Source organism: Tachysurus fulvidraco, chromosome 26, assembly GCF_022655615.1.
Source record: "Tachysurus fulvidraco isolate hzauxx_2018 chromosome 26, HZAU_PFXX_2.0, whole genome shotgun sequence".
Taxonomy (NCBI): domain Eukaryota; kingdom Metazoa; phylum Chordata; class Actinopteri; order Siluriformes; family Bagridae; genus Tachysurus; species Tachysurus fulvidraco.
The window spans coordinates 8,687,849-8,711,398 of record NC_062543.1 but is presented as its reverse complement, the minus strand read 5'-3'; the positions used below and the strand labels follow the sequence as shown (position 1 = coordinate 8,711,398).

The window sequence follows — 23,550 nt, the reverse complement described above, 5'->3', positions numbered from 1 at the left end:
GAATACATAATTATATGACTGATCAGTTATGTACATAAAGTGTGGGAAGTGTAAATAACAATATTCTGCAATATGCTTTTTGTACAATATGCAGTAGTGTGTGTAACATACACGGATGATGTGATGACTGACAGTTCATGATAATGCAGATAATGCAGTACTTGTGCTATGAAGCAGGGAATAAAATTATGGTGAGTTGTTAATCAGGGTGATTGCGTGGGGAAAGAAACTGTTCCTGTGTCTGGCAGTTTTAGTAAGCAAAGTTCTGTAGCACTTGCCAGAAGGAAGGCGCTGAAAGAGGTTGTGTCCAGGGTGCGAAGGGACAGTAGTGATTTTTTCTGCCCGGTTTCTGGTTCTTGTGTCGTACAAGTCCTGGGGAGTGGGCAGGGGGGGCACCAATTATTTTTCTGCAGTTTTAACTGTCTGTTTCTTTCCTGTTTTGTTGCTGCATCAAACCAGATGGTGATAAATGTGAACAGGACAGACTCAATGACTGCAGTGTAGAATAGCATCAACAGCTCCTGTGGCAGACCATACTTCCTTAATTGATGTAGAAAGTACATCCTCTGCTGGGCCTTTTTGATGATGGAGTTTATGTTGCGCTCCCATTTCAGGTCTTGGGGAAATTATAGTGCCCAAAAACTTGAAGGCCTCCACAGATGACACCGGGCAAATTTCAGGAGTTTAACAGTTTGGTCACTTGAAGTGCAGTCATTAGTGTAGAGGGAGAATAGAAGTGGTGAGAGGACATCCCTGAGGAGCACCAGTGCTGATTAGAGTGTGACTTGGTTAAGCCAAAAGATATAAAGACAATATTAAATAACATTATGCTAATGTATAAAATATAACAATATATTTTGTAGTATAAGAAATACGGTTTCTGAAAACCAAATAAAAAAAGGCTTTTTTTTTTTTTTGGTTTTATGATAAAGGACGTCAGGATATTTTTAAAAGCTACTTTTTTTTTTCCTTTAACAAACAGCCTTATTCTGTATCCCAGCTGCAACCTTTCACGTTATCCTTTCCGCCCCAGCACACAGCTTACCTGCGTGAGTAAAATGGTTCCTTTTATACATCTTGATTGTCTTGATTGTCATTCTTCACTGCTTTAATTTTTGGAAATTTTGCCTCCATATACCACCACCATGGATTTGAAATGATTTATCTTTAATTCAAGGGGTTTAACAAGTCTACTGCATTAACCAATTAGAATTTACAGCCATTTTGTACACATCACCTCCATTTTCACAGGCTCAAAAATAACTGGACAAACTAACATCATTTTAAATATAAGGGTCATTTTAATACTTGGATGCAAATCCTGCAAGTCCTGAAGTCTGGACCATTCACCAAATACAGAGTTTCATTCCTTCAGATGCTTTGCCAGTTCTTTACTTCAGTTCTCAAGTGTTACGATTGCGTTGCCTCCTGAGGTAAAGTCTCTGTATTTACATTCATGAAGCTGTCTCTTGATTTTGTATACCCTGACCGTGATGCACCTTCCTCCTCTAGAGTGTTCTTTGCTTGGCTAGATTTTTTTTTATTTTTTAACAAAGGCAAGAATTCTGCAATCATCCTCTTGAGTTGTCTGCTATGGTCTTCCAGGCCTTTTGGTTTAGCTGGACTCTGCATTCTTTTTAAGAATGTACCAAATGTAGACTTAAACACTCTTTATGTTTGTGTTATCACTGAGTTATTGTTTTGTTTTCCAGCTTAATGAAGGCCTCCTTCACTTCAATCACCACCTCTTTGGGTCCAACACTCGGGGGCAACACAATCAACACCAGACCTTTTTTCTTTCTTAATTTATGAAGTAATGAGAAAACGGGCCACGCACGGCCATGAAACTGCTTACAAGTCAATTGTCCAATTACTTTTGAGCCTGTGTAAATGATGGCTATAATAAATGGTTAATGCAGAATCTTTGAAAGGTGAAAGAAGTGGTGGTGGTGGTGCATAGTGGCAACTGTAAATGTCTGTGCTTTCTATCATGTTAAAAAATGTAGTTGAGCTGCTATACTAGTTGTAGATTTATTTTGCGCACATTTCCATTTAGCCGACCTCGGCACCTTCATGATGACTGAGGCACGGCAGTATAATACTGAAATCCGCTTAGCTGTTGCAAGAGTGACTGACAAAATGGACTACTTGGCTTCTAAGGTATTGTATGTTTTCTTTGGTATCGGGTGCAGCATACATTACAACAATTTGTGTGTTTTTCAGTATTACATTAATAAAACTACAGTCATCTATGCCATGTGGGTGAAAAGAGACCTTTTACTGCCTCCTATTCATCAGAGCAACGTAGACAAACTTGAATGCACGACTTTACTAAAAATTTTGTTGGACATAAACTTTTCTCTCCCAGGTGGATGAACTACATAAACATGGCATCGGCTCTTTGGCTCTGTCCAGTGGATCTCTGGAAACAGCCATGATCCTACACAACATCCAGAGAGTTATTCAGGTGTGTTGTGCCTTGTGAAGCATTCAACAAGGTGAATTGTTTGTGGTACTGGGATGATTGTTTAACAGGTGAGTGGGGATGTGTGTGTTTTGCAGGAAAATTCCAGTCTGGAGACGGGCTCAAGAGTGGAAGAACAGCACTGTAAAACAGGAGAGCTTGCTGACCAGAGGCATGTCATCCCAAATCCACCTTTATACCATCAGCGTTTTAGTCAGCAAAACATTTATTGATTATGAAATAGAAAGTTCCATTAAGCCCTAGTATGCTGCAGTGTTGGCTAAATATGGGGTATGCATTTAGGTGTATGGAGAGAAGCAGCTTGCTATTGGAACAGACAAATAACGTTCTTCAGAGCAGCAGTCATCATGCCAGGCTTCTACATGCTGAGCAGGAGAAGGTGTGTGTAGTAACAGGCTCGCTCCAGTGGGGCTCTTTGCCAGTCTAGTGTTTAACTAACAAAATATACATACTAAACAAAAGAAAACGTTCATGAACTCAAAGTGTATTTTAAAACAAGTTATTTACTCCGTGCAGCAAAACATGTCCAAATATTGATTGCGCATAGTCAGTCAAAACCTGACAGACACGCACATTCTTATTGCAGTGCAGCACAGTATGTGTGAGATACGGAATATTGTGGCACAGGACTAAAAAAAAAAAAATCAGTGTAATCCGAACAATTCAAGATACTTCGCTTTAATGCCAAAGAGGAAAAACTACTGACTGGTTGTTTCTCCTCTCAGGTGCGTTTGGCTGAAAAGTTGGACGTCTTCTCCTCTCGTGTGTGTAAGATGCAGCAGGAGGCAGATGGTCTCCAGCAGAAGGTGACAGAGCTGCAAGCCGAGCTCACTGCCGTCCTGAAGAAAAGCCAGAGCCGCTGTGATCTGATCACTATTCTGGAGTCTAAGGTGGAAGGTAGAGGTCATTGCCTTCCAGCTGTTTATTCATTAAAATGACTGTAATTAAATAAGATTTTTTTCATAAGTTATATTATTTGGTTCAGCTTAATAAATCTGTTTTAGTTGAAAACTTGAATTGATGCAGCCTTGAGAGTAATATCATGGGTTAGTTTATATCAGTGCAGAATATGTTGGACAAACCTAAATGATCTGATCCTCATCAATACTACTCACTAATTCAATTCAATTTATTTGTATAGTGCCTTTAATAATAGACATAGTCTCAGCAGCTTTACAGAAGCATAGAAACAGAAAAAAATTAAATTAAGTTACAATTTATCTTAATATCTATCTCTACAATCTATTACAATGCAGTTATTACCACTAAGACGTTTGAGTTAGATTTATTTTTGTTGTAGAATTTTCAGCATTAGAATTAGTGTAAGTTTACTAATGTACAGAGCTGGAGAAGGAGGTTGCACAGTCTCAGCAGCAGTGGAGAGAAGAGAAACAGAAGTGCAGAAAGATGGAATGGACAATGACCAACATGGAGGAGGAGATTCAAGACCTGAGTGCAGAGAACCAGAGCCTTAACCAGGTGAGTGGGTATGTTTAAAAAAGATAATAGATATGTAAAAAATCAGATCCAAAATTGCCTGCCAAAGCAGGTCGTCTTTTATTTTAAAAAAATAAAATAAAATCCTGAAATAACTGAAGAAAATTCAGTTTATAACTGAGTGCTTATAGAGGAATTATTTTGCACATCGTTCTTTGAAATCATATGAAAAATCACAAAATTCTATTTCATGATGTTCAGAGTTTGTGTGCTTGTACACCAGCTTCTGTCAGACAGGAAGAGGAAGTGGCAGCAGGAACGAGAGCGCTTTCTATTAGAGCTGGAGGAGCAGCGTAGCAGCAGTGATCAGGAACAGCAGCAGCTCCTTGAGCAGCTCAGGAGAGCCAGAGTACAGGCTGGAACACACAGCAGAGCACAGGTACAGTGTTGAGTGTTATGTCCTGTGGATAGAGAGGTATGGATACTGTACTTCAGTTAGCAAGGGCTGTAGTGTGTAATGTATGACAATACTGCAGGTTTAAACTTGGCTCTGTCTCACCTCTGTTTATACCAGTGAACTTTAATTTACTAATAAAAATGACTTCTTTTGATATCAGTTTGAGTTTAAGTGGACTAAACACACATTCCTACCCATCTTTACCAAAATAGCATTAATTTAGGAGTTTATATGTATACAAGATGTATATTAGTTGTTTTATGGTCACACAACAAAACATGGTCCCTTTAAACAAGCATTTCACTGCTATTGACCCACACCACTTATTAAAAGTATAATTCATAAACAATTAGTTAAACCTAACTTTCATAATTATATGGTCTAAGTCCTCATCTGGCAAGCAAGTCCATAAAGGAATCCTGTCGGAATTAGTACATGACTAGTTCTTGGATAATGTTTAAGTTAATGTACACAAAGTAGTGCGAACTTACAGACTATAAAATGATCTCGGACCTCTTATCTGTAAACCGTGTCAAATACATCAAATACCACTCAATCTAGGTCATTGGGTCCAAGGAGGCTACGCCATTGACGTGTCTGGCCCAATGGGCCATTTTTATGTTCTTGCTATTGGGTCAAGAGTCTAATTCTACTATTTATCTAGTCACCCAGTTATTTCAGCTCTAATCAATTTTTTTTCTTGTAATTGCTGTAGTAGAAATCAGTGTAATATAAATGCTCATTTATAGCAACAACAGATGTTTGATAAGCTGTAAAATAATTTTTTAAAGTTTTACACTGCGTGTGTGTTTCTATTCAGCTGGAGTGTCAGGAGAGGTGTGATGCAGCACTGAAGCAACGGAATTCAAAACTGGAAGAAGTGAATACTCTGCTACAAAAACTGGTACCATGCTAGGAAGTCATCTGTGGGTAGATGTGCTCATCACATCAATATGTTTTCCTTTATTATTATTCTTTTCTTTATGAATTGTAGAATGCAAAATTACAGAAGGACCTGGAGAGAGAAAGACAGCAACTTGAGGCCCAGCTGGCTGTACAGGTGATGTGGTCATGGTTTGTGTGTCCTTTAGCTCGATGACCAGCTAAGAGCAGTAATTTCTTGCTGATTCTGAGACATGAGCAGGACATGGTTGTGCAAAAAAAAAAAACCCTCACAGAAGAATGCAAAATCCCACCTCTTTAGACATGAGTAGAAAGATCATGTATACTAGACATGACCAAGTGGTGTACACAAGGTGCATCTGCCACACCAGACTGACCCATGGCAAGTTAATGTGTAGCAAAAAGCCACCAAAATGACTCTGAGCAATCCCTTGCTTAATAGCTGTATTTGCCATAAAATATCCACTGAAGCGCTTTTCAGTGTCCTAATGAAGCTTATGTTATTTATATATGAATCTGTGTAACTTCTTCAGTTCACAAAGGCATGCATATTCACGATGTCTTGCTCCAGGTGAAATGGGTGATGAATGAGCTGTTCCACTCTCTGAGAGCACAGTTTGATCTGCAGGAGTCTCAGCCTGGAGAATCTATCCTGAAGATAGTCCTCAGTACCATCAAGGTAGAATCTTTTGGCCATGAAAATAAATGAGAAGGAAGGGAGATAATTGGGATAATATATGCGATGGTGGGCCCTCTTTTTTTTTTATTTTTTTTTTTATTTTTTTTTTTTATCGCTATTCGGTGCCTCCCAGAAAACAATGCAAGGTGGGCAAGTGCATCAAGTGGGTAAATATCAGTGGACTATTTTATGTTGTTACTGACCCATTTGGGGACTGTAGGTAAATTAAACCCCACATTTTAGACAAATGGGGGCGCTAGTGAGCCACTTAAGAGACACACCTTTGTCTGGCCTTTTTATCCACACTTAACGGCCAACGAATGTGATGTACGTGTCAAATTTCAAGTTAATCTAAGCATGCCAAAAGCCTTAAATATTCCTGAAATAAAAGTAAACTTTGACACTATGCCATGGCAACAGTGTTTGAGATCAAAAATCCCTTCGCAATTTCACATTAGATTCAATCGCATGAATCCTCTAGGAGGAGTATTTAAAAGGTCACCACATACAACTGTTGTGACTGACACACTTCCTGGCGCCTGTTGGTGGTGCTATATCCGAGATTCACAATAAGCACATCGATGCGATCAGAATCCTTGGCCGAACATACACACCGCGTGTCATCCCAATAAGACATTTTTTGCTTTAGATATTAGACATTATCTGTTTCTCTGAATTCGCCATAACTTGGTCGCCTTGCCATGGCAGCACCGTTCGAGATATCAAAAATCCCTTCGGAATTTAGCAAATGCAATGTCTCCATGTTCACCACGTTTGTCAATCGCATGAATTCCCTAGGAGGACTATTTAAAAGTTCATCGCATGCAATTATGAAATAATCCAAAACGCCAGACTTCCTGTTGGGCGGAGCTCATAGTTTAGAGCGTGAAAGTTGTTCGTTTCGATGAGATCTATATGCGTACCAACTCTCGAACTTGTACGTATGTACATTGCCCGATCTGTGCCCAAATGTTTGTTTTTGCATTACAGGGGGTGCTACAGAGCCCCCTGCCACGCCCGTATTCCAGCTTTTGCCCAAGCCTAGCGTCACCCGACTCTGACGTGTGTGCCAAATTTCAAGAGTTTTCGAGCATGTTAAGGGACCCCCCCCCCCCCCCCCCCAAAAGAAGAAAAAAAAGAGCAAAAACAATAGGGCTTCGCAACAGTCGGTGCTCAGGCCCTAATAAATGGCTTGTATTCAGCTTAGTTATTAATATGCTGGGGGTATACTAGTGCAGAGACTGGTTGCTATACTGGTTGCTATACTACTCTGCATGCACTGATCAATTCCTGCATAGTGATGAGCTGATTACCCCTAAATAATTCATCTCCATATTGGAGTAGTGTTGCCATCTCATAACTCCAGGGTGGTTTGATCCTCAGCTCAGGTTCCTCAGTGTGAGTGAGTATGTCTGTCATCCAATAGAGGGTGTAATCTCACCTTTTCATACCTATTCACCCGCAGGTCTGTTGTGACCAGGAAAAATTACTTACTGAAGATAAATGTATGAATAATACATGTTATATTGTCAGTGACGGAATTTTTCCTTTTTTTTGGTTAGTGTGTAACTATGCAATTCCTTAAGAAGCACAAGCCTGAGGAAGAAGAAGAAGAGGAGGAGGAGGAGGAGGAGGAGTACATCTCTGCAGAAGAACGAGAAAGTGAAAGAATGAAAGAACATGGAATAAAACATGAAGAATTGGAAAGCCCCCAGAGCCTGGATCACACCTACACAACAGCATATGAAGTTAACAGTCTAGAAACTTCTGAAGTGAGCGGCGATGCATCATTAGCTTCAGATATCGAGAAGCAGAGGCCATTGAACTCAGAGTGAAAGGTTTGAAAAGGAGATAAAACGGTAACTGAACCTTCACTCAGTGACCGTTCTAAAGGGGCAAACAAAGGTGGTGTAGAAATGGACACACTTCAACCAGGTCAGTGGTGTGTACAAGCAGGAGAATCACTGAACATGCAACAGCCCTAAAACTAGCAGAAGGACTTCATATACTGGAATAATTGCAGAAATTTAAGTACTATATGAACAGATTTAATGTCTCTATATTGATCTCATTTTTCTTTATATGATGAAACAGCAGCTGCTACATAACAATACTAGGCAAGATTGTAACATGTAATTTACAGCTGTATTTATTCTGTTCAATAAAAGATTTTAATAACATTTTTAGACACAAATGGACACTGCATACATATATACTGTAGGAAAGAGTTTTTTTAAGGAGTATTCATGACAGTGCTAATATACTGGCTGTTTCCTGCTACAGTGTAATGCAAATTCACAAAACTAACAAAACTGCATGTGTTCTATCAGAATTTCAAACATACTTAAATCTTATATTTTACAGTGTTTGTTGAGAGAACAATTCAAATTGAGTGTTTCACATTAAAGGCAAGAATATGCACAGTAGGTGCTACAGGACTTCCACAGCCTGTGTGTTATGCAAGCACTTCACAAATAACATTAGTCACGTTTAATGAGATGGAGCACTGTATATAATTGCTGCTGATTTTTGCTTTTGCTACACAGGTCTCAATCTCATCCAGCTCTGATTAGCAGAATGTGTTTGCATTAGATAAGATTTTTATTATGGAATATGGAACGTTTACAATAATGCTTCAAACCATATCCAGGGAAACATGTATGAAGACCGTGTCACTAAGTGGTGAAGCATCACAAATGAGTGTTGGAAGCAGATATTTCTATTAAAAATGATTGTAAGACATGCTTATGCAGTACTGTGCAAAAGTCTTGGGCCTCCTGAGTAATGCATCGTCTCTACTGTATGCCTTTGCAAAGATAGAAATGAACAATGTATTCATTACAACATTCAGTAAATGGATGTGTTTATAGATATTTGTGACCTTTTGGTAGAGTGGTATATTCTTGATTTTATGTCTATGACAGCTGCTTTTCCTGGTTCACTGAGACCTGCACAGCATCTAAAACCTGGCTCAACACCCAGTGGCGAAAGTTCCACCAGAAGCACGCCACAGTTCTTGTTAAATTTATTGTATTATGCTAAGTTACATCTATTCAAACACTAACGTATTTGTACAAACACTGTCCATTTCAATTGCCTTAAACGTAAATTTAGAATTTAGACCTAGACTTTTGCACAGTAATACTATTCCACTGTCTATATTATTTCTATAGTTATGTTATGACATGCTAAATCACATTTCTAGATGAGAGACATTTTAAATCATGCTTGGTTATAAGAGCACTTTAGTGAAAATGTAGGCAGAAACTCAGGAGTAGAGCTATATATGAAAATGTATTACATGAATTCACCCCTTAACCAAATGTCAGTCAACAGCAAAATGAAGAAAGTCTTTGGAAAAAAACAAAATTCTATCCAAACACTACCATTGCAGAATATTACAATTAACGGTTTCGTGAAAAAATGCAAATAACCACAGCAGATAAAAACGTCCCGGAGGGGCCAGGAGGGAGGTTGGCCATGTAAAACTACAAACTATGAACTAAAGTCTGCTGTTGGCCAAGATATGCCACAATATCTGAAACATTAACCCTTCAAAACATTGAAAGTGTAAATATTTATATACCTAATAAGAGCAAGGCAGTGTTTAATTAGGTCGAGTACATGATTTTTTTTAACATTGAGATATGATGGTAAAGGAATTCATGCAATGCAAGTACACAAATAGATATTTTCCCTTTGGTCTTAAAGCCCCTGGCATCACCATGCCATATGTTCAATAAGGGTAGAGTCCGGAAATACACACTCACAAGCCACTTTAATATGGACAGTTGTGGCCCTTGTCTGAGAGAAGTCTAAAGTAACTCAAAAAGTGACTCTACAATGTGTGTCTACAACTCTGTTGAGCAGAAAAGCATTCCACAAAGCACACTAAGCCATCAGGCAAAAGGGCTACAACAGCTGGAGACACCATTTGGTCCCATTTTTCTCAGCCAAGATGATAGAAAACTGGGCTGAATTAAATGTTTAAAAATGTATGGTGAGATTTTTTTTTTACAATCTTTGGTTCAGTTTTCAGTATCTGTGTCCAATTGAAGACACATCCGGTTTTATGAGTGGGCCTACTTCCAGCTGGTGTCAACTTCACCATTCTCCTCTACCTCTCTCAACTATCAAAACATATCGACCCACAAAACTGCCACTCACTGGACGTGTACCATTCTGTGTAAACTCTAGACACTGCAGTTCCTGAAAATCCCAGAATATGAGCAGCTTCAAAAATACTCCAAACAGTCCATCAGACACCGAGATCACATCCTGATGTTTGATGTGTGGATTACGTGAAGCTCTGGACTTTCTCTGTGTTTTTACGCACTTACATTTTATACTTTACATTAAAGGGGTTTTCAATTAAGTGGCTGGTCCGTGTATATGCCTAAGTACATTGATAAACAGAGCATAGGACTGACCGTGATGCAAAAATCAGCACATCACAAACTGAAACAAGCTCTTATACCTTATTTCTTTCTCCTTCACATTAATATCACATATATATATATCAATATAATATCGTATAAGTCTGTCCTGGGGCTCAGATCCACTTTGACCTGGGGATGTTTGTCATACAGCGGTTATCCAAAATAATATTTAATGTATAACTGCCTACTATCAGATTTTGAATAGTTGATTAACTTATTAGGGTTGTGACTCAAGATGACCAAGAGGAACTTTTCACATTTCCATTTATACATTTGTGAGACTGAACCATACAACCAAAAAGACTATTTTATGACCCAGTGTAAGTACTGGGCATTAGGACACTGCCGACGTTCTTACAGCATTAGGTGGTTGTGAATTTGAGATATACTCTTCTAATTCTCATTTCACCATTGAAACAGAAGAGGTAGAATTACTCACCATTACCACACATAAAACTAAAATAGTATTGTAAAAAATGGCAAATTGGGAAATAATGACACTACACTCAAGTACAAAGAGGCAATGGATCAGGAAAGATGACACTTTATGTGGTAAGTGTGGAGCTGGAGTAAGCGGATGATTAATTCTAATTGGTCTGTTAGTAGAACTGATATTACACCTCTACCAAATACAAGCATACACAACTCAGTAAAGCTAAAGCGAACGGTTAAAAGCTAATTATTATAATAAGATGACAGGGGCTTTAAGTCACAAGCATGACCAGTAGAGAGGATGATTAGTAATTGAAGAAGTTTAAGTTCATGCGGATGAATTTTATGTGGTAACAGTCAGGATTAGCACACATCAGACACAAAAAGGCACCAGGATTAAAATAGTGCAAATATATAACATTACAACCAGAGCTGCTGATTATCTGCTGAGGTTAACATCTTTGAATCCTCCTTTCTCACTAAATGAAATGCGTGTTAAATGACTTATTATAAAGCCTCCTTTCTGACATGAAATCGGAGTTGGAGGAATTTTGTTAGCATGAAAGTGCATGAGTGGTCAGACCAGGTCCTGGACGAGTTCAGCCGTGGTAAAGGCGGATGCGCTGAGAGATGTTACTGCGGCACAACGGGCAAGACAGAAGAGCGTCACTGCAGACCTGGCAGCAGCATATATGACCACATGGTAAGAAGACCACCAGGGACTAAGAAAAGACACAAGAACAATGTGCAAATGTGAGATTTGAAATTGTGTATATTTCATAGCTCAATAAGACTACAAAGCTTTTGTATATACGCCATTTCTATCCAGTTCAGGTGATTCTTTAAAAAAAATAATTCTACTAATCCCTGCAAACAGTAAACTCTTGCACTGCTGTGAACACTAAATCCTGCAGACACTGAACCCTGACACTAAGTGCAGACACTGAACCCTGACACTAACTGCAGACACTAAGTGCAGACACTGAACCCTGACACTAAGTGCAGACACTAAGTGCAGACACTGAACCCTGACACTAAGTGCAGACACTAAGTGCAGACACTGAACCCTGACACTAAGTGCAGACACTAAGTGCAGACAGTGAACCCTGACACTAAGTGCAGACACTAAGTGCAGACACTGAACCCTGACACTAACTGCAGACACTAAGTGCAGACACTGAACCCTGACACTAAGTGCAGACACTAAGTGCAGACACTGAACCCTGACACTAAGTGCAGACACTAAGTGCAGACAGTGAACCCTGACACTAAGTGCAGACACTAAGTGCAGACACTGAACCCTGACACTAACTGCAGACACTGAACCCTGACACTAAGTGCAGACACTGAACCCTGACACTAACTGCAGACACTAAGTGCAGACACTAAGTGCAGACACTGAACCCTGACACTAACTGCAGACACTGAACCCTGACACTAACTGCAGACACTGAACCCTGACACTAACTGCAGACACTAAACCCTGACTTTACTGTGGCCTCTAGATTCTGCTTTCTGTATGCACTTTGGACTTAACAACACTACATATGCCATACATATAAACAAAGGTTGGCTACAGAGTGCTCAGTTTATGTTTCATATAAACAGTTTACATGGAAACTTCAATGGGACTGAGTTCATTTAGACTGGTAAAAATCTCTTAAGGTAAAGCATAACCACTATGTATATAGCTGCTCAAAAGGTTTAACACACAGTATCTTTATAATTTGTTAACTCATAAAAAACTGTCCATTTTTACAAATGTCTAAAGTTCCCAGGTCACAAACATCTCTCAATTCAATTAGATACATTCCTACCTTACTGTAACAAACTTGTTAGCTTAGCAAACATACAGGATGTTCATATTTGCAATGCCATTTTATGCTAAATATTTCAATTTAATTTCTACAGTTAAGTTCAGCAGAGATACATTCATGTATCAGATGACTTAAAAATACTGGTCACTCTCTTATGCAGTTCCCCACTCCTGGACTAAAATAAGAAATACAGAGTCCTTACCCTATCCTCCATGCACACCACACACTCGGTGCTGGGTGTGTCCAGTGGGCTGGGGGCAGTAGGGGTCAGTGGAGTACTGGGGGTCAGAGGTGGAGTCAGCTGCTGTTGCAGGGGTGTTGTGGGTACGGACGGACCAGGTTCTTGTACCTCCTGGAACTTCCTAGGAGAATTCTTTGGAGAATCTGTGTTGGGAGACATTTTAAATTTAGAGTCAGTTCTATGGTAATTAACTGTTAGCAAAAGATTCTTGAAAAAAAAGAAAATGTACATGTCGCCTTACTCTGTTGTTCTCTGGCCCAGTGCAGGAGAGATTTCTGTACTCCCACTTCACTGATCCCCAACTGAAATAACAGGCAGCATTAGATCTTAAGGTGACTCACATGACATTATCTTTGCTATAAGAAATAGTAAGAAATAGTAATAGTAAGAAATTCTTTATGAAAAACCAGTGATAAACACTTCTAAAATTGTGTCTTTTCTGAAAAACACTTCTAAAGACTAATGTCAATAAGACTAAAAAAGGCGGACCTTGCTGAGGTCTTTGGTGGTCATGTGACGCAGTGCCTCTGCAGTGATTCGATGATGAGCCATGATTGGCAGGTAATGCTGAGCAGAGAGCTTACACAACAAGTTCACCAGGTCCTTATCCACACCGGCTTCCTGTAAGAGAATGAAACAAATCAGTAAATACAACTAGATTTTAACATCTTAATGTGATGGATTCATCAGAGTTACAGGTTTAAGAGGAAACATGGGTCTACAATAAACTAACCTGCATGCGCAAAGACAGTGGCTTGGCATCCAGCAATCTTTGATATTGGATCATCCAGTAGTTTTGCTGAGTGGAATCACTCTTCAGCTCCATCTCCATCTAAATAACATAGATAACTTTACTGTATTTACCTGCAGTGTAGCTTCATGTAAAAACACAAGCACCAGGTCTGAAGATTTGGGCCAATGCTAATGAATGACATTGTTTTTACTAATTTACATATTATGAAACAAAGTCAAATGTAGTAAATTAGTGCAGACAGCGTCCTAGAAAAAAGAAAGGCCAACATACGCACTGGCATAATTAAACAACAAATGTTATCAGCAGCGTAAAAACAGTCAAAGTTATTTTACAGAACTAGAAACAATGTAAGATGCTCATACTACCACAAAGATAACATGGAGAGTTTTTCTGGACACCACAGCTGTAAATAGTGGTTGTCTGAGTTACTGACCTCTCTCTTCAACAAGACTGAAGGATCTGATACTCATTCAATGTTATTTTGTTTAGAAACTCTAAAGACTTTTGCAAGTGAACATCCCAGGAGATCAACGGTTTCTAAAATGCTCAAGCCAGCCGACCTGACACCAACGAAGCTGTGCAAAAGGGGGCGTGGCCAAGAGTCAGCTGAGGACAAGGAGCCAAATTTCAACCATGTGCCTTCTACCACAAATGGCATGGTTAAAGTCACTGTGATTCATTATCTGAAGCTCTTGATTATATTTGTATGACAGTATGCACTGATCTTTCACATATTTGTGACCAAAAAGATGTGCTAATGTGCTAAGATGTCCCTAATAAAGTGGTCAGTAAAAGTTTGTTTATACATGTTGTCAAAAAAGTTTCTTATTCCAAAAATCAATCAATCACACACTTCTTTTAAGTTGCTGAGTACTTTCCTCAGTTGCACAGCAGCCTTACCAAAACCTGTTTGAGTTCCACCTCCCTCTGATCCTTCTGTTTCAGCAGCTGCTGGAGCATATCTGACAGAGCAGTCCTCTGCTCTGCTAATGCCTCCTGACAAAACCGAAAACCACACATATGCGACCGTATAAAAGATACAAAGTCATTAAGATTGCATATATGGCTGTTGGACAGTCATGGTGCTGAGCATATTGGACTAACAAAGAGAAAGAAGCAGAACGATGCAGGAACGGATGAATGAATGATTTAAAAATTAATACAAAAAGAAATTAAGGATGAAGCAAATCTTCTGAATCCAGTATTTTTATGGATACAACAGAAGGTTAGTTATATCAGGTGTCCACTAACCAACAACAATTCTGCTATTCTATACACAGAAATGGTACACTCCAAATTGGCCACATCAGCTTCCGCTTTTCCAACATACCTGCAAAGTTTCGGCATCCAGATTCCTCCTTTTAACCTCCAGCTTTGTCAGCTGCATTAACTCTGCCTCAATTAGTCTTATCTAGAGACACGAAGACATGATGAGATGGTGCCAAAAGGTAGAACCAATAAGAAGCCTCAAAGTGCCCCTGAACCATTAGCTTTTATAATATACTCAAAAAATATTCAGCATGTTTTAATGCCCCTGAAATGACCGAGGGCTGTAACTCGGTCATCATTCTTTGGTATTTACATGAAATTATCAGCATTTTATACAACAACCAAACACGTAAAAAAATAAACAACAACAATGAATAGTATTATGGACTAAATAAATATAACCAAAATGTTTACAAATGATACATCTTTTAATTTCCTCCTAAAACCTCGAAAGCTTTAAGCCAATGTGCTCATTTTTTTTTTGTTGTTGTTGCTCCCTGAATCATGTATCAACAGATTTACTCAAAAGGTTTTCTTATTTTAAAAATTACTCCAGTGCTTCTTTGACATATTCAAGTATACAAAATAAGCCACACAAGAAGAATTAATCAATGCTAAAAAAATATATCACATTTCTGATTGCAGGGGTACTCTGAACACTACATCAGATGACACTGCTGGTAGTATGTCAACAGAAAGGGTTGAGAGCAAAAGCTGAACAATGTAGTAAACAAAAAAAAAATAAATTAAGAAAATGGTCAGCTGCAGATGAACAGTTGATAAGTAAAGACTCTCTAATGCTGCTTTCCACTGTATTGATATGTCCAAATATGCCCAAAACCTATAAAATAACAAATTTCTGGTTTGCATTTTGTCGCACCCGTGGCTAAACTAAGTGTGTAACTGTCATTATTTTTGCCACACAGCATAGTGAAATTCTTTCTTCGCATTTCACAACTTTGGAAGTTGCAGCACCCTGAAGTGGCCTCAGGGGCCCAACATTGCCAGTCCGATCATCCGATCAACAACACAGGGCCTTAACCACTTGAGCTACCACAGCAATGCAATTTCTGATATTTCAATTCAATTATTGATAATGAAACAAGGCCCAATACCGGGTCCTTGAGTAAGACTCTAAACCATTATAGCTCAACACTCTACTAGACTGTATATTAACATGCCAAATGAATAGATATAGTAGTAAATCTAAACATAAACTATGATATCTACCTGGTTGCGAATGTAGCCATGTACACTGTCCCTTTGGAGCTGCAAGGCCTCAAAGGCTGTCTTCTGCATCTCCTCCTGCAAGACAAACCAAAATCACATTCAAAGTATTTTCCCAAAGGGAATTCTGGTCCTGGTGCAACATATCCACTCTGAGTAAGAAATGAAAAACATTTTACCTCCTGAAGGATCTGGCTGATGGCTTTGCTTTTATCAAGCTGCTGTAAGGCCAGAACCTGCTCAAACTTCCTGTCCAAGGTCTCCATACTAAAGAGAAACAAATTAAGACTTGAATGCCTAAGCAATAGAAATGTAAAGTGTAGAACTCTGACTAAAACATTTGTTGTACCTTTTGCAGGCTTCAGACACCATATTCTGTCTCCTGGTCTCACTGGCCTCCTGCAGTAACCCCAAGGAATAGCTCTCTGATAACATGGTCTGCATTGCAACTATACACAGTGAGAAAAACTGTTAGCTGTCACAATATTTTCACCAGCATGTAGAACAAAAAGAACCAAAATCTAGGTGCAATAGAAATTCATTCACCCTAACTTAAGAATATTATGACTTTCCATCCCAACAATGCCACAGCCAATTTGTGACTGGAAGTCTAAGGCCTGTTTTACACTGAACGCATAAGCAGAGCATAATCGTTGTATATTTTTGGTGCAGCCTAGAACAGAACAAAAAAAAAGTAATGCTAATTTTCTTGGATTTGTGGTACACAAGCTGCAGTTCAGCTACGTTATACAATGGCTGAAAAAGGCATAAGAAAGCAAAATTGGCCATGCTGTCTGGTGGAAGGGACAGTGTTTCTCTCCCCTGTCAATCAGAGTGACATTAGCCAGTACTGGAGATGTGCAAGCTTAGGTATAGAAGAGGTCATTTAAGGTTCTCCTCTGAGTGTGTTGAGCTTTGCACAAGCAGCAGTTTGAATAGAGCTAGCCAGTGGTCTGGAATTGGTGTCCCCACTCCTACTGCATAAACCTATATGTATATCTTTGCAACTTAATCAGAATCAGAACCAGAGTCAGGTTTATTGGCCAGGTGTGTTGACACACAAGGAGTTTGCTTGTTGTACATCCTCTGCAGAAGAATAAAACATTAACCAAAGCTATAAATTAAATTTTGTGTAAAGTTATAAAAAGTGTAATTAAATTATATAACTTAGAAGATGACTGTGATGCCCCAGTTATCTAATGCTGGATAACACAACATAAGGCACTCTTCTAATATATATATAATTGAATAATCTTATTCAATTAGTTTTGAGTTCATGTTATATGGTCCATTTCCTGACAGAGCTGACAATTGGCTTCCAGTATAAACAAGAACAATTTAGCAACAATGGCCAAATTCTTGCCTGTGTTATTCAAACCCATGGTATATGAGGGTAGGTTTTAAGCAGCATTTGTTTTGAAAAGATATTTTTCATCCAAAAAGCATGCCAAAGTGAATTGCTGTAGCCAACACCTACTGTTGAATTAAACACTTGATTGATTTCTGAGTCATTTTATGTTGTGATTTAAAAAAAAATTTTTTTAGACTGTATCTTACCTGCAATGTCTCTCTTTCTCAGAGAACTGGCTTCTTCTTGCGTGATGGCAGTAAGATGCTCCATATGGATACTACAGACAAGCAGGGAATATGCTTATAACTGGGTTTATAAGTAATAGTTAAGAAATACTGTGCCATGTGGCTATTCACTTTAAAATCCTAAAATATAGAACTCCTAAATAAGAAACCATATGGCTGCTTGAAGACAAATCATAAGCAATCAAAATAGCTGAGGTATTTATTCTCTTTGAAAATGCTTGATAAGTCTTCAACCCAGTGCTATTGGGGAAGATCTCCCTCAACCCTGACCATAATAATGCAGTTATTGAAAATGGATGGATGAATAAAAATGGCCAGTAAGCAGTATAACACACTGTGTGTGTGTGTGTGTATGTGTGTGTGTGTGTGTGTGTGTGTGTGTGTTTTGTACAACTAGAGTATCTTGCAGAGATCCATTTGGAGTAGATAATATGTTTAGCACATTCTGTGTCTGTGCCAAATTGAATGTTCCATCAGGAAGATCAATAGACTGCTCCATGCACTTACCGATCTTCCTCTAATGCCTGCAGAAATTCAGCACTTTTTGCTTGGCTGTAGTAACAAGAAGAGCAGAGTAAGATGGAGTTAGAGTAGCAGAGTAAGACAACAAAAGGGTTTTGCTCATTTTTCACAAATGGTGACAGAAAACATATCACATATTTTCCCGTCACTCCACACACTCTTATCGCACCGTTTGTTGTCCAGCAGCAGGTTAGAGATACGGGTAGAGATGCTGGCTTCGGCCTGCCGCACTTTCTCCAGCAGCTTCTGCCTCTCAGCCTCCTGAACTTTTTGCTGGAGACAGACACCCTGCTCCACACGCTCCTGCTCCTGAAATACAGGAACACAAAAACTATGAGAGACAATTACATATATCAAAAAGAAAAAATATCTCAGACTAAAATTTGGATCCAGATTATGTTCCTGCAAATGTGTTGACTTTATAATGAAAGATGAAAGAACTAACTAAACTAAACTAAATCAGACGCACACGTCTTCACTGTGAACAATAGAAGCCTCCTGCCGGAAACAAGGTCTGAATAACTCACAGGAATTTTCAAAACTACTGTATTAAATGGAGATGAATATTTGACCAGATTCCCTTATGTGCTGAAAAAGTAATGCTCTAATTCTAGACACTTTCCTGACGTCCAGTGATGATGAAAGATTTGTCAGCCATAAATAGGAAACTTAGTGAAGTGACATACGGCTAAGTACGGTGACCCATACTCAGAATTTGTTTTCTGCATTTAACCCATCCAAAGTGCACACACACAGCAATCAACACACACACCGTGAACACACACCCGGAGCAGTGGGCACACCCGGAGCTAGGGGGGGGTCGGTGCCTTGCTCACGGGCACCTCAGTTGTGGCCGGCCCGAGACTCGAACTCACAACCTTCGGGTTACGAGTCAGACTCTCTAACCATTAGGCCACGACTGCCCCATTTACGTGTGAAAGTCAAAAGCCTGCACCTGTAACACCATGTGCTTTGGGATTCCAGCCCCGAACCTGACCAGGATAAAGGAAGTGAGTGAAAATGCGTACCAGTTTGACAGATAGCAGCATGCCCTCTTTGCGGGAGTTGTTGAGAAGAAGGAGCTGTGTTTGCTCTCTCTGTTTCTCTTCCAAAACCTTCTCAAAGTTCAGCTTCTCAAGCTGCTTCTGCTCCTGATTGAACCAGGCAGAGAGGGAGGGAGAGAGAGAGAGATAATGAAAGAGGTACTGTATGCAAAGAAATACAATGCCCACCTCCACTGCAATGATATAGAATCATACCTTTCTCTTCTCGTAGTCCATAAATTTGTTCTGTGAAATAAGAGAAAAGGAATAAAAAAAAAACAACAAACACATGACACCCTGCAAATTTAATATTAATTAATATTTAATTAATATTTAAAACACATTTTTTTTGTGCAAGTTTTGTGCATATTGTGCAGAAGTGTTGGATTTAGGTAAAAGGCATTAATTGTATTTTAGAATTGAATAACAGTTGTTTTTTTTTATATACTGCGTGTGTAGCAGTTTGGGAAAGCAACGCTAGATGTTTCAGTGGCTGAATTCTGGAAAACAGCTAAATAAATAAATAACATTCTGTCTATAGCATATTTTGACATCTTTAAATGTGACTATCTTTCTTTTCACTTCTTCTCAGATTTTAAAAAGCTAGAACTATATACTTTTGACTGAATTGCAGGCAAAAAACTGAAAAGCTTCTGGAAAGGTTGTACTTTTCAGATCTACTGTATATACAATATCAAAATTTCAATTAGTGGAAGATTTTCTGAAACAAATGCATTTTGCCTATGTGACAATTTGAACAAACTTTGGATTTCCTTTACCATCTCATGTACCTGCCCCTGACCTTTAGTCACATGCTACAGGTACAATCTAATAGGTGTTTCACAGTCTCACCTGCCAGGCTATATCCTCCCCATCCACATAGTCCAGGCACGGCTTGTTGCTGTCGTTTTCCAACACGGGCAACAGGTACTGTGAGGGAGGGCAGTACTCCAGCCCTAGCTCTGCAAAACACACCTTGAATTAGCTATAGTGACAGAAAATATTGACAGTTTGCATTTTGAGCTGGTTTGAGTCTGATTTGTTGCAGAATTGTACTTTTTACCTGAGCAGAGAAAGCGCTGGATTTCTTCTGTGCCTGCTGTGCAGACTGAGGCAGGTGGGTAGCTCATAGACCACACATCAAGTGTCAAGCTCTAAACACACACACACACACACACACACACACACACACACACACACACACACACACACACGACCCCTTCATTAATCTTAAACTGTTATTATAGGGTACATTTTTTATTACTTTGTGCTATTTATTCATTGATTAATAATTCAATTATAATTGTGTCTTTTGGATTAACTTGACTATACATTACATGGAAGTGGATCACTTTTACCTCCAGGGTTCGAATGTTGGCCAACTCTTTGGGCAGTTCCCTGATGCTGTTCTCACTCAGGTCCAGTGTGCGCAGACTGGACATGTGTCCCACAGATGAGGGCAGCTCACGGAGGCAGTTCCCTTCACACAAGAAACGTCTCACTTCGTTATTTTTGATTGTGTCAAAAAGCTATGCGATGCACCACTGAGATGGTACTGGTCTAATACTAAGCCTGAAATAACAGCTGGAGAATTATTCTTATTATTTTTTTTAAGTCGATCCTTTATTTCCTTTCATTATTTATACAAAACAGAAAAAAACAGTATTTTTAGTGACACCACAATATAAGTGTGTGTTCAGAGAAACAGACAGATCTTTATATGTGTTTTATCTGTAAGCGACCTAAACGCAAAGCCGCACCTTTCACGTCAAGCGTCTGTAGATTCCGGAGATCCCCTATAGACACTGGAAGTGCCTTGATCTGGTTATTTTCTGCGTTTAATACCTAAAAAATGGCATCACCATCAATATAAATTTAAGAAAGGTAAAACACAAAACCCAAGTAGAAGACCATACAACAAAAAGGCAGTTACTTGGAGGGATGAAAGCTGTCCGATATCTTCTGGGAGTGAAGTGAGCTTGTTGTCATGCAGGTCCAATACCTTAAGAATGATCAAAGTAGGTTATTTACACTGGCAACATAGACAAAACGATGAATCATTTTATGTCTATTGCCTGATGTTCGTACTTTTATAGTCGCTAGAGAGTTTGTGGCACAGGATTTGGGCACCAGAGTCTTGAGCTCATTTCCACAGAGGATGAGCACCTGTAATAAAAGAAATGTCATAATTGTCAAATGTCAAAATGCCATGCCATATATTTCTTAATCCAGCCTAAGTAATGTTATAGATTTTTTAAAACCTTACCTTTTTCTGGAGCACCTTGCAGATGGAGAAGACGCTGGACGGAACCTACGAACAATACAGATATCGTTCATTGGAACTAAGCCTCAGAATATGGGAGCTTCATCCATCAATAGCAGTGTGTTACTGTATAGTTTAGCTGGAGAGTTCATAGTCTCAATTGTAACATTTTACACATTTCTCCAAAAACCAAAACTGAGCCAAGTCATCGGTTGGTGTGCAGACTTTTGTGCTTCATGTCCAAGCAGAATTCAGCTCAGCACCGTACTCCATGATGAAAGAGCCCAATGTATAACTGTGTATAACTTACATGCACTAGTTTTAAAGGCCACAAAAGAAAAGGGAAAATGATAAAGAGTTTTACCATTCTGTTTATACCATTTGCTTTCAAATCAATGTTAGCTTCAAATCACTCCATGGTAAACTTATAAAGCACCTACAACTAGTGTTTGCTTATGTAGATTGACTTGGTTATACTGATTATACTTTGTGTAGCACTAAGCTTACATTACTGTCTCTCTTCCCTCTATCATGGGGAAGAGACACACACACATCAATTGTATGGACTGCACAGACCTACACTATATACACAATCTTCCAATATATATCCATCAAACTGTTTACATGCTGTTTTGCATACTGTTTTTGCTCTTTGCATATGCTGTCTCACATTTCAGTCGATTGCTGTTTTGCACAATACTTTGCAATATCTCATGTAACTACTGCTATAATACTGTGTTCATTCCAGTATTTCTGCACACACAATATTGTTTGAACATACAGTATTTACACTGGTTGGTGCTGTTTGATTGTCTTTTGTGTAGTCTTTTGTCCTGCACTGTCTTTTTTGTCTTGTCCTGTACTGTTTGCACCAGGTTGCACAGTCATTAACTCTGTCTTTGTTTTATGTAGCACCATGGTCCTGGAGAAACGTTGTCTCATTTCACTGTGTACTGCAACATCTATATATGGTTGAAATGACAATAAAAGCTATATATATATAAAGAACACAAAGTACAAAATGTATGTTTTACTTTATCGCTATAATGTTATTATATTTGGTGTAAATGTCAAATAGTGATAACATGGACTCCTGGCACATAGTAGTATTGAAGAGAATATTTGAATAGCTCAATATTTAAATTTGTTGAGCTTTACTGAGCAGCAAAACAAAATAAATGATAAGATATGACAGCTTAATAAATATATCTGTCTTGATAAATAAAGACTATTCAAGTGCAGATTGACAGCTTTCTGATCGCTTCTCACCTCTGAAAGCTCACAGTTTGAAATATCCAGGATATCATCTGCACCTGCTTCTTTAGACTGACACAGGAACAGACATAGAATTACATAAATATCAAATATAAGATATAAAATCTAACACAATGCCAAATTTCAGCTGAAACCAGACACCTTCACATACTGACCAGACACAACTGATACTCCAGGCGTTTCTTGGACTCCTCACTTGGCTTCTTCTTCTTGTAAAACAAAGGCATCCTGAAGCCACAAACTTAAACTTCAATTCCTTTCTGTTTTTAGTCGCTTATTCCATACGAATCTGTGTTTCTGTTAGAGCTGCAGGGTTTCAATAAGGTGCAGTAAAATGACAGGTCCCTTCTGACAGGATGTTAAGTCTAAATCAGTGTCTAACAATCCAGTAATAAACCTGTACATTAGAGGTGGAGAAGATCTAGACTCCTGTATTCTGTAACCCACCTTATTTACAGGTAAACAGGCCGCTTTCTAGCTATTGCTTGAAATAAAAGGAAATTATACGGTTAAAAATCTCCCTCATATAAACAGACACTAAGGTTATTTATCTTTTCAGACCGTCAATGAAACGTCGTAGATGTTACGGGAAAAACGCGAACAAAACAGAACAAAAAGCGTTACTTGACATCACACTTGATACCATAATAATTCTACTCACAATCTCGCGATACTTTAGAATCTCGCAGGTTTTTGAGACGGAAATTCTCG

At 38.8% G+C, this 23,550-nt stretch overlaps 2 protein-coding genes across 3 annotated transcripts in view; one reads left to right on the top strand and one right to left on the bottom strand.

Moving 5' to 3' along the window:
• Positions 1 to 8,141, top strand: part of fkbp15a (FKBP prolyl isomerase family member 15a) — a 16,519-nt gene extending 8,378 nt beyond the window's left edge. Inside the window, exons 14-25 of one of the 2 annotated variants that reach the window (XM_027165397.2) lie at positions 1,001 to 1,049; positions 2,057 to 2,160; positions 2,369 to 2,467; positions 2,563 to 2,636; positions 2,768 to 2,864; positions 3,211 to 3,382; positions 3,828 to 3,964; positions 4,206 to 4,361; positions 5,200 to 5,283; positions 5,374 to 5,439; positions 5,854 to 5,961; positions 7,524 to 8,141. In XM_027165397.2, coding sequence (XP_027021198.2) covers positions 1,001 to 1,049; positions 2,057 to 2,160; positions 2,369 to 2,467; positions 2,563 to 2,636; positions 2,768 to 2,864; positions 3,211 to 3,382; positions 3,828 to 3,964; positions 4,206 to 4,361; positions 5,200 to 5,283; positions 5,374 to 5,439; positions 5,854 to 5,961; positions 7,524 to 7,796 — 1,419 coding nt within the window. In that variant the 3' untranslated portion in view covers positions 7,797 to 8,141. Of the gene's footprint in view, positions 1 to 982; positions 1,050 to 2,056; positions 2,161 to 2,368; positions 2,468 to 2,562; positions 2,637 to 2,767; positions 2,865 to 3,210; positions 3,383 to 3,827; positions 3,965 to 4,205; positions 4,362 to 5,199; positions 5,284 to 5,373; positions 5,440 to 5,853; positions 5,962 to 7,523 lie in introns of both variants that reach the window. The other variant, XM_027165396.2, reaches the window with a different exon arrangement.
• lrsam1 (leucine rich repeat and sterile alpha motif containing 1) lies at positions 8,095 to 23,550 on the bottom strand. Its single transcript, XM_027165402.2, has 24 exons — positions 22,995 to 23,550; positions 22,834 to 22,890; positions 21,568 to 21,612; positions 21,390 to 21,467; positions 21,235 to 21,303; positions 21,062 to 21,146; positions 20,660 to 20,781; positions 20,365 to 20,455; positions 20,154 to 20,263; positions 19,518 to 19,547; positions 19,287 to 19,409; positions 18,428 to 18,567; positions 18,244 to 18,288; positions 17,698 to 17,768; positions 16,490 to 16,589; positions 16,320 to 16,407; positions 16,144 to 16,218; positions 14,975 to 15,055; positions 14,545 to 14,640; positions 13,624 to 13,722; positions 13,380 to 13,511; positions 13,132 to 13,192; positions 12,852 to 13,033; positions 8,095 to 11,554 (listed from the first exon to the last, which is right to left on the bottom strand). Exons 1-24 carry the CDS (start codon positions 23,064 to 23,066, stop codon positions 11,432 to 11,434), a joined length of 2,175 nt encoding a protein of 724 aa, XP_027021203.1. The 5' UTR covers positions 23,067 to 23,550; the 3' UTR covers positions 8,095 to 11,431.

What these genes read in the sequence shown, in the direction of transcription:
- lrsam1 (XM_027165402.2), bottom strand. Translation starts at nt 23,066, where the DNA reads ATGCCTTTGTTTTACAAGAAGAAGAAGCCAAGTGAGGAGTCCAAGAAA. An exon ending in TGCTGCTATCTGTCAAACTG is followed by an intron (nt 18,568 to 19,286) that starts GTACGCATTTTC and finishes CCTGTATTTCAG; the next exon opens with GAGCAGGAGCGTGTGGAGCA. An exon ending in CCACCAAAGACCTCAGCAAG is followed by an intron (nt 13,193 to 13,379) that starts GTCCGCCTTTTT and finishes CTGTTATTTCAG; the next exon opens with TTGGGGATCAGTGAAGTGGG.